Source organism: Brachyhypopomus gauderio, chromosome 21, assembly GCF_052324685.1.
Source record: "Brachyhypopomus gauderio isolate BG-103 chromosome 21, BGAUD_0.2, whole genome shotgun sequence".
Taxonomy (NCBI): Eukaryota; Metazoa; Chordata; class Actinopteri; order Gymnotiformes; family Hypopomidae; genus Brachyhypopomus; species Brachyhypopomus gauderio.
Genome location: NC_135231.1, coordinates 3,909,171 through 3,919,196, shown reverse-complemented (window position 1 = coordinate 3,919,196; position 10,026 = coordinate 3,909,171). Strand labels below are relative to the sequence as shown.

Sequence of the window (10,026 nt, the reverse complement as noted above, 5' to 3'; positions counted from 1 at the left end):
AGACCAAACAGTCTGGCGCTTCACTCTGAAGTTTCCGGCACACGATGTAGATAAGACAATTTATGCCTGCGATGCTAACTGGCTAAATGTTCGGTTACCTCGCATGTGTTTTAGTGAAGAGACATATGACTTTGGCCTATGCTAAGAAGCAAAAGGTCTGAACCAAATATCATGGCACGTCAGTTTATTCATTGGGTCAGGTGAAATGACCGGTCCAGGTCTCCAGCATTTAGTGTGGAGTTCTTATCAATGAACAAGGTTGGAGTATTGTGCTTCAACAGTGCACTGTTTCCACTGCTGTATGTGAAGAGCATAGTCCTGTTAGGAGTGGAAACACACCATAGCTGCAGCTCATTACAGCCTCCCAACAGCAGGTGAAATATCGATTATGTATAAGTGGTGACAGAATGACTGGACTGTGGGTAAACAATACTGATGTAACTGCTGATAACTTCACATATCAGAGTCATTATGTGGTTGTATTATGTTATATGTTTGCTCTGGTTTTGTGTGTGTGTGTGTGTGTGTGTGTGTGTGTGTGTGTGTGTGTGTGTGTGTGTGTGTGTGTGTGTGTGTGTGTTTATGCATTGTTGGTATGCTGGTAAAGTAGGGGGATTCCCCAACATGATGTGTTCCCATCCATCAGATCACTTCCCTTCTAGAGGTAGAAAATAGCAGCGTGTGTGAACATGACCTCTGCCACACATAGGAACACACAGTTGTCTGTGTCTAACTGCGCAAACACCAGTACTCATACAGACAGCACATAGCATGTACACAAAACAGATTTGTGCGGATGGGATGCATGTGCGCGTGTGTGTGTGCGTATATGCCTGTGTGTGTGTGTGTGTGTGTGTGTGTGTGTGTGTGTGTGTGTGTGTGTGCGCGTATATGCCTGTGTGTGTGTGTGTGTGTGTGTGTGTGTGTGTGTGTGCGCGTATATGCCTGTGTGTGTGTGTGTGCGTGTGTGTGTGTGTGCGCGTATATGCCTGTGTGTGTGTGTGTGTGTGTGTGTGTGTGTGTGTGTGTGTGTGTGTGTGTGTGTGTGTGTGTGTGTGTGCGCGTATATGCCTGTGTGTGTGTGTGTGTGTGTGTGTGTGTGTGTGCGCGTATATGCCTGTGTGTGTGTGTGTGTGTGTGTGTGTGTGCGCGTATATGCCTGTGTGTGTGTGTGTGTGTGTGTGTGTGTGTGTGTGTGTGTGCGCGTATATGCCTGTGTGTGTGTGTGTGTGTGTGTGTGCGTTTGTGTTTGTGTCCTCCCCCATACAGTAAATAAAGAAATAAAAGATGAAAGACGGTAGTGAAGTTCTCCTCCTCTAGCCACTGAGTCTGGAGCCTTTGCCAGATTTCCGCTGTGGTGTAGGTGTGGTGCTCCACTCTCCTCCTCTCTCGCTTGAACACACACACACACACACACACACACACACACACACACACGCTGACACAGAAACGGGCAGACAGCGGTGAAGAGGGGGTGCTGCCGCTCTGGCCGGGCAGGAAGCCAGTGGATAGTGACGCCGACCCTGACACACACACATGTATGCGCACACGTATGCACATGCTCACACAAACGTCTGGGCTGTGTGGTTGGGTTAAAAGACTAATGCCCGGTTTTCCCCTGGCTAACCTTTATCCATGGGTCTTTCAGCACTCTCTCTCTCTCTCTCTCTCTCTCTCTCTCTCTCTCTCTCTCTCTCTCTCATTCTCTCTCCCTGTCTTCTCCCTCTCACTCTCTGATCTTATCAGGTCGCGTCATGGTGGCCAGCAGGAACATCCCTGACATCCTGTTCTTGAGGTGGGGGTGGAGGATTGGTGAGTGGAGGGGGGTATTCAACACACACACACACACACACACACACAACACAGTGGTGAGAAAGAACACTCAAGGGAGAATGCGAAGTAGACAGCCAGGCGAAAGGCCTCTGTCACGTATCCAACTTTCATCATCTGAGAAAAGGGTGGGGGGGGGGGTGAGGCGCTGGGTGTCACTGTTCATAGAATTCCTCCTGTCTCAGCCCACCCTTTCCCCTGCCAGTAAGTCACCAGTCATCAGTGAACTAAGTGTGTGTGCATATACAGTATGTGTGTGTGTGTGTGTGTGTGTGTGTGTGTGTGTGTGTGTGTGTGTGTGTGTGTGTGTGTACATGCGCACGTGCGTGCACATGTGTGTGTGTGTGTGTGTGTGTGTGTGTAGGTGGGATGTGTAGTGGGAGTTGTACAGTAGTCATGTGGGTAGAAGCTGAAGACATAACAGAAACATGCCAACATGTATGAAGATGCTCAGTATTGGCATTGGGTTATAAGTGAATTGCAGACCTGGCAGTGTTTATGACCGATCTTCCATCAAACCTCTAGCAAGATTTTTGTCAAATCTCTGATGAATGGCTTTAAGTTTAAATTGGTCGGGTTCGTTACATACAAACCACCATCATGTTCTTACAGCCGTCCGCTCAAATGCCTGAAAATCAGTTCAGAAACGAAACTGGTGGACATAGGTCCAATAAAAATGTTTTTCCAGTGTTTTTTGAAGAGATCTCCATTTCCATGGCCATCTTCAGTCCTCCTGTCCTACCCAATAAAGTGTCATAGGTTCCTCAGCTTTCCAGATCACTTTGGATGTCCTTACAGCAGGCCACTGATATAAAGCTCAGTGGGGGGAAATGTTGGCTGCGTCCAGCCGTCTAGGCCCAGATGAATTGCATAGGTGTGGAGACATGGAGCCAGAGCGCTAATTTGTGGAGTAACTTGTGGAGGTGGATGGAGCCCTCATAGTTGGCGGAGGAGACGCAGGCTTCACGTGTTCATCTTTCAGCCCTGACCTGAATCCACGGCAGCCTTTCGCACATGTTCCACGTGTTTTGCTCGTGAAGCCTTCCAGGCGCCAGAAGCCGTGCGTCCGAGACGGCGCGGGGCCGATTGTGCTCGCGCACGCTCGCTTCCGTTTTCAGCTTTCGGAGAAACGGGTCTTTAGCCACTGCATCCTCCCGCTCTGAGCAGGGTCAAGTGTCAGCCAGCTGACCGAGGCCACGCAGTTGATCGTGCCCTCCCCAAAGAACCCGGCCACGTACGACTTCCCGTCTCAACCCCCCGGTCACGCCTGTCCGACCCGCGTTCGAGGACGTTCTCCTGAAATCTCTTCCAGAAATCTTTCTCCATGGTCCTGTCCCTTGCCACTGGTATGCAGTAAGAATTAGAGGGCTTGCCACTGGGATCCAGTATGAATTCTAACTTGTCATCTAGTTTGTTTGCTATCACTCGTCATATTGGAATTCCATTGAAGAGCTTATTACAAATGGAAGAGATGAACCCCCTCCTTCTTCTGTGTCGAATTAGCAACTAACCGGGAAATAATAAATGTCACTGTCACCCGCTACAAACCACAGTGTCATACTGCAACAATAACATTTAGCCAAGCTCTGAAAATATAATGGCCCAGTTTATGCTTAAACAGTCCTCTGAAGAGCCTTTGGTAATGCTTATGGTACGGAAAGTATAAAGATGCACTAATTGTGTTTTTCAATAGTTGTGTATAAATGTGTCAGTTGTGTGTGTATTCATATTTATGTCTTATATTTATAGTCATATGTTAAATGTATATATATTTATTTATTGCATGTGTTAAAAAATAACTTTTATGTGTGGAGGACGTACAGCTGTACTAGAAATGTTTGGCTTATACATTAAAAGACATTTAGTTTAATTTGTTTTTTTCTCTGGTTGTGAACACACAAAGCAATACCATCATTAAATTGCTCCAAACTGAAGGTTGTTTTGGGCTAGTGATGTATGGTGGGTGTCATGTCAGAGTACATCAGAGTGCATTGGATCATATGTGGGCTGTGTGTTCTTTTTACTTTGAATCAGATGGATGTTTGCTTTCCTCGTTAATATTATCACTAATGAACCTGACTTTGTCTATAGTCCCCCAGAACCCACCCAGCCACCAATCCACCCACAAGCCTGTTCTCAGACCACAGGAGGGGGTCTGTGAGTGAGTGTGTGTGTGTGTGTGTGTGTGAGCGAGAGAGTGTGTGTATGTGAGAGTGTGTGTGTGTGAGTGTGTGTATGTGAGAGAGTGTGAGTGTGTGTGTGTGTGTGTGTGTGTGTGTGTGTGTGTGTGTGAGAGAGAGTGTGTGTATGTGTGTGTGTGTGTGTGCGTGTGTGTGTGTGAGAGAGTGTGTGTATGTGAGAGAGTGTGTGTGTGTGTGTGTGTGTGTGTGTGTGTGTGTGTGTGTGTGTGTGTGTGTGTGTGAGCATGAGCATGTGTGTGTGCGCGCGAGCGAACACTGTACTAGACTAAAACAATGGCCCTCTCAGATTACATCTCTCTGTCTGTGCAGACTACATGGGGGGGTGGTTTGCAGAAAGAGGGCCAGGACTCCCACTGGCTGTCCTTCCCGCCCATCCTGTCTCAGCCAGCATTACGATTGGCTCAGGCCACTTATATATCTACAACATGAGTGTAACAAGCTTCACCACAAGTTTCAAACTCCAGTACCAGAAACACAGGCTGGACAGCAGGAGCTGCAGAGCTTTGGGATCCGATTCTCTTTATAACCCAGCAGATCTACGGAGCAGCGTTGATTGCCCCTCGCTTTCTTCCTTCTGCTCTCTAATTAGGAAATTCTTCTCATTTGTGTGTGGGACACAAGCCTGTAGCGCCTACGACGAAGAGGAATCGAGCCGCAGCTCTCTCGGTCCCTCAGCCTCAAGCAAACCGTGTGCCATCACCCAGGTCGTCTTTGCTGGAATGAATATATCTGAGTCCAGTTACTGTCGAGAGGCCAGTACTCAGCCCAGCCAGGTCGTGGAGTGCGGAGCATGGGGCTCTCCCCCCAGCCCCGCCGCCGCTGACCGGATCCGGGCCTTCGACCGAGGCCCGGCCACGGAGGTGGCCCCATGTGCGCCCTCGCGGTGCGAGAAGAAGGCGGGCGGCCCGGACCAGTCGCGACCCGGAGCGCCGGCCTCTGGCGAGGGGAAGTGCGGGGGCGAGGCGCGGATCCGCAGACCCATGAACGCCTTCATGGTGTGGGCCAAGGACGAGCGGAAGCGGCTGGCGCTACAGAACCCCGACCTGCACAACGCGGTGCTGAGCAAGATGCTAGGTATGATGTCACACCTCCGTCATAGCCCTGCATCCCGCCGCCTGTCTGCATCACACCGCACATCTGTGTGTGTCATGCGCCGGCTCTGTGATGTCATGCAGTTTACAAACAGTGGATTGAATTTATTGGTATCTGAAATAACAATACAGGTCTCGCACTGCATTCTTCCCAAGGTGCAAAATGGCAAACTTGTTGAATGTTCTGAGCTGTAATTGTATTCTTCAAAGATGGTAGTAATTTCTCAACAGACACCCAACGATTTCACAAAGTGTGTTTCAGATATGATCAGTGATGTTTTATTATCCTAGTAATTATACTGAACTTCACAAACTCACTTTAATGCTTCAGCCTCATGAAACAGGGTTCATTATTGTCATATGGCCTTGTGTGGTTATGAGAGAGATCACAGTCGCATTAAAGTGTTTGTTCATGCACTTAGAGGTTTGCATAGTTACAGACGATCGAAGACTGAAATATGCTGAAACGTTCCACGGAGCCCACAAAATTCTAGGCAAAGGAGCGTGATAATGTGAAATGCCTGCATGTGCGTTGCGCAATATTTAGATATTAGGGTTCCTCGAGGAACCAAACTGATGTTTGTGTTTTGCAAACTATGGCAAAGTCGGTGCCAATGAGAGGGCAGGTTAGGGGAGATAGTCCGCAACTTACTAGCAGCTGTCTGTCTACAACCACTGACCCGGTAAAGATCAGTGCATGCAAACACCCTACCAGACCAGTGGCCTTAATATCAGGGCTTCCTGCTATCGGTGGTTTTGCAATGGCAGCCGCCTCTTCACACAGTCCCCGCTCAGCTCTCGCAGCTCATCTGAAAACAATTTACGATATTTTTAGAATTGCCATAATCGATGTTTTGGTCTTTGAATTGATCTCTTTTGATCCTTATTTGATCTTTGAACCATATTGTAAGTCTCCTGTTAGTTGTGGAACAGTACGGGGCAGAAAGGCCGCTGACTGTAGTAAGCACTGGTTTCTGCCACATGGACAGTGTAATATTGGCAATATAAAGAGTCTGTTATTGATGTTGTAAACCTGGCTGTTCTCAGGTCAGTCCTGGAAGGCTCTGAGCATGTTGGACAAGCGTCCGTTTGTGGAGGAAGCCGAACGCCTCCGGCTGCAGCACCTGCAGGATCACCCCAACTACAAGTACCGGCCACGCCGCAAGAAGCAGCCCAAGAAGATGAAGCGGGTGGAGTCGGGCCTGCTCCTTCACGGCCTGGCTCAGGGTGGAGGTGCTGGGAATGGAGAGGTCTACCCCCAGCATCCTCATCCACACCACCTGCTGCCTCCTTTGGGCCACTTCCGAGACTTGCACACACCCGGGGCCCCGGAAATGGAGATCTACGGTCTTCCCACGCCAGAGATGTCGCCCCTGGATGTTCTGGAGGAGGGCGGGGGAGACTCTGTCTTCTTTCCCCCGCACATGCAGGAGGATGTGGGGCTGGCACCGTGGATGAATTACCACCAGCACCCAAACCACAGCCACCATGGGGGCCACCACCACCAGCCCCACCACCCTGGCCCCCACGCCTTACAACACTCCCACCCACACCTCAACCACAAGCCCCCACTAGCCTGCCAGCCTGTGCAGGAAAAATGCCTGGGACTGGACCCTACGAACCCTCACAGTCTCTATCCTCCCCAGGCCAGCATGGGGGTGGCGGAGCCGGCCAAGGCTCTCCAGCCCCCAGCCGTCCCCCGTCCAGCTGGCTACTACAGCCAGATATACGCCAACAGCCAGCAACAGGCTGCCTTCACCTCACAACTGGGCCAACTCTCTCCCCCTCCGGAATCTTCCACCCCGGCACCCACACCCTCGGTGCCTTCCTCCCTGGACACTACCGAGCAGCTGGGGCCCTCGGCGGACTTCTGGAGCGAGGTGGACCGGCACGAGTTCGAGCAGTATCTGAATGCCGGCAGGACTCGACTGAACCAGGGCGGCAGCTGCGAGGAGAGCCCTCTCATATCAGCCCTGTCCGACGCCAGCAGTGCTGTATACTACAGCGCTTGTATCTCTGGATAAGAGCCATGGCCACTGACCCTACAGTCAGGTGGATGTGCAGGTTCGTTTTTGTTTTATGCGTCAACTCCTACCAACTTATCCGCTCGTCTGGGTTGGCCTGACTCCATTTCTGCCCTGTGTCCAGTGAGTCATCTCACAGTTTGCCAAATACTGTTTAAAACCATGTGAAAATCGTATTTTTTTAACAACTTGTTCTAGATCTCTGGAGCTGTTTTCTGCAGCCCACACGTGTACACTATAGACTACAGAAAGATATATACACCTATTCATTTTACAGGCTTGATAACCTATATTCTCTAAGGCTGTGGTCAGTTCCTGTCAACAGCTCAGCTGACTCTATCCAGCGACTGTATTTTAATGTACCAGTCATTCCAACAGGCGTCTGAAATAAGGGTCAGTAGGCAGGGAGAATAAGAATGTGAACACTTCTTTCATTTTCCTAGTGGGTTTTGTCTTTTACATATTTTTTTTATCTTTCTATTTTGTAATTCTGAAGAAAACGTTTGCACTGGGTTAAAGTGTTTTGAACTGTATGTGAAGCCACTCAAAACTCCTTAATTCTGCACTTAAAGTCTCAAGCAAAAAGAAGCTATGTTCATGAAAGAGACCACAAAAATATCTGTAGAATTTGGATCTCTTGAAGACTGTAATTTATTGTTTTTTCTTTGCTGTATCTGACTGAAAAGGTTTGAGAAAGTCATTTAGTATATGTGTATTTTGTAATCCCCTATAAGTGTATTTTGTAATCTTCTGAGTCAGCACTTGAGAAACATGTTGAGTTGGTAAGAGCTCTTCAGCTTTTGGTAGTAATTATCTTCAAATAAAAAAGTAAAAAAAAAAATAGTCTCTGAGCTATTAAATCAAAACAGTTCAATTGGAAACACACAAATGTGAGTAGAATTTTGCTGAAACACTCTCTCATTGTGACTCTCTGTAACGCTCAGACAGTGCATATATCTGGGTTGATACTTGTCATAGCCTTTAAAAAAGCATTTGTATTTTATGTCAGTATATTTCATTTAGCAGAAATGATGAATTTTGCAGAAAATGAATGAATTATGAAATTCACTCAAAAAGGATTGTTCGTGTGTTTAGTAGTGGTTATGTCATGAGAAATATAATTGAACAGATTGCATAAAACAAAAGTGATTAAAACTGGAGAGTCTGTCTGTCTGTCTTTCTCTCTCTCTCTCTCTCTCTCTCTCTCTCTCTCTCTCTCTCTCTCTCTCTCTCTCTCTCTCTCTCTCTCTCTCTCTCTCTCTCTCTCTCTCTCTCTTATTCCCTCCTCCTAGATTTTTTGATCAGCCACAAACTGAGTTTGGCCCTGTGCTATTTCTTCCCCCTCAAACCACTGACAAAAAGAAAACATTTTCAACCAAGAAGAACAAAACTCAAACTGTCTCCATATCGTCTTATGTCTTTATACAGGGAAAATCAAGCATGAGATTAAAGAAATGACCTCTCATGTGAATTCTCTGAAAATGTGATGGGGGGAAAATACTGATGCATGGAATGGTTTTACGGTGTGTTCCAAAAAGGAAAAATGTTCTTTTCTTTACATTTACATATTGCCAAGGGTCTGTGTGTGTCAGTGTGTGTGTGTCAGTGTGTGCATGTAATTCAGATTAGTGCCTGTTAACGTTGTTGCACTAGGTGAATGACATACCAGTCATTGTCGCTAGGTAACTACATTATCTCAGTTAGGTACAAGTCATTTGACAACCAGCAAAAATTCACCCACCCAATTAATTAGCCATAAAATTAGCACAAAACAGAGCAAGATCCTGTGGAAACTAGGGACGTTGGAATAGTTGGAATCTGTGTGTGTGTGTGTGTGTGTGTGTGTGTGTGTGTGTGTGTGTGTGTGTGTGTGTGTGTTCACTCTGTGGGGGGAAGGATGTTAAACGGAAGAAGTGCTTTTTTCTGTCCAAACAGATCACCCCCTGGCCAGCTCTCCAAATGGAGAAAATAACAGTACCCAAGCCAATTGATTTTCAAACCATCTCAGTTTTACCAAAAAATAAATAAATATGTGCACAGGGGGTGGGTGCTGCAAGAAATGCATTTGTCTGAAAAGGAAATTTGTGAGTGTGCATTGTAGATGGTTATAAGTGAGACTCGTGAACTTTCCATAGCGAACTATGAAATATGAAATACAGGCTTTTGGGGTTTTTGCAGTGTGTATAAGAGAGGAAAACGGATAGAGAATCGATGCTTGCGGTTCGCGAGTGGTATTTCATCTCTCTGGCAGTTTAAACTTTATTGGCCAGCTGCGGCTTGGTGGATTCAAAAGTGAGGCTTTTCGCTGCATCCCCCGCGGCGATTTACGCAAATCAAACTGACAACGAGCGGTCGCGCGCTACGGCGCTCGCGCAGCCTGTCGCCTTATAACACCCAAAACGTTGGACTCAGACGTCGCCACTTGACTCTTCGGCAGTGGCTGGTTTCGGAGATCATTTTAGCTGGCACCTCTCTGAGTGTTGATTTCCTCTTCCCGGGTTAGTTCACCAGACTTCTTTTGGAGAGTTTTATGAGGAAGAACGCTGGCTTGCAGCTTCAAAGCCCCTTAATGGCAGTTTAAGATTCCTATTGACAAAACAGCTGTAAATCTTTTATGTCAAATATTATGTTATGAGTGGTGCTCCGCACTTGCAGGGGCAGATGGCTTTTCCTGCTGCAGTTTTTCAGCCAGTGTGAAACCAGTCTTGGCCTTCGGCTGTTTACGTAAAGATGGAGGTAAAGACCGATTGAGGGAGGTCCCCCTTGTTGTGTTCAGTCTCTGGCAGGATTTATGGTTGGACCTCGCTGTAGAACAGAGAGCATGTGTGTAGTGTGTTCCTCTGACATTAGGTGCGTAGGGTCACAGATCCTGCCCTGTTT

The 10,026-nt window shown here is 47.6% G+C and overlaps 1 protein-coding gene across 1 annotated transcript; it reads left to right on the top strand.

The window, feature by feature from the left end:
• Positions 1-4,408: 4,408 nt before the first annotated feature.
• On the top strand, positions 4,409-8,083 carry sox18 (SRY-box transcription factor 18). Its single transcript, XM_076984324.1, has 2 exons — positions 4,409-5,105; positions 6,170-8,083. The coding sequence occupies exons 1-2, from the start codon at positions 4,457-4,459 to the stop codon at positions 7,144-7,146; spliced, it is 1,626 nt and encodes a 541-aa protein (XP_076840439.1). The 5' UTR covers positions 4,409-4,456; the 3' UTR covers positions 7,147-8,083.
• The last annotated feature ends 1,943 nt before the right edge of the window (positions 8,084-10,026 follow it).

Excerpts from the sequence above, each read along its gene's own strand:
- sox18 (XM_076984324.1), top strand. The coding sequence starts at position 4,457 with ATGAGTGTAACAAGCTTCACCACAAGTTTCAAACTCCAGTACCAGAAA. Across the intron at positions 5,106-6,169 it reads GGTGCTGAGCAAGATGCTAG|GTCAGTCCTGGAAGGCTCTG; the intron begins GTATGATGTCAC and ends GGCTGTTCTCAG.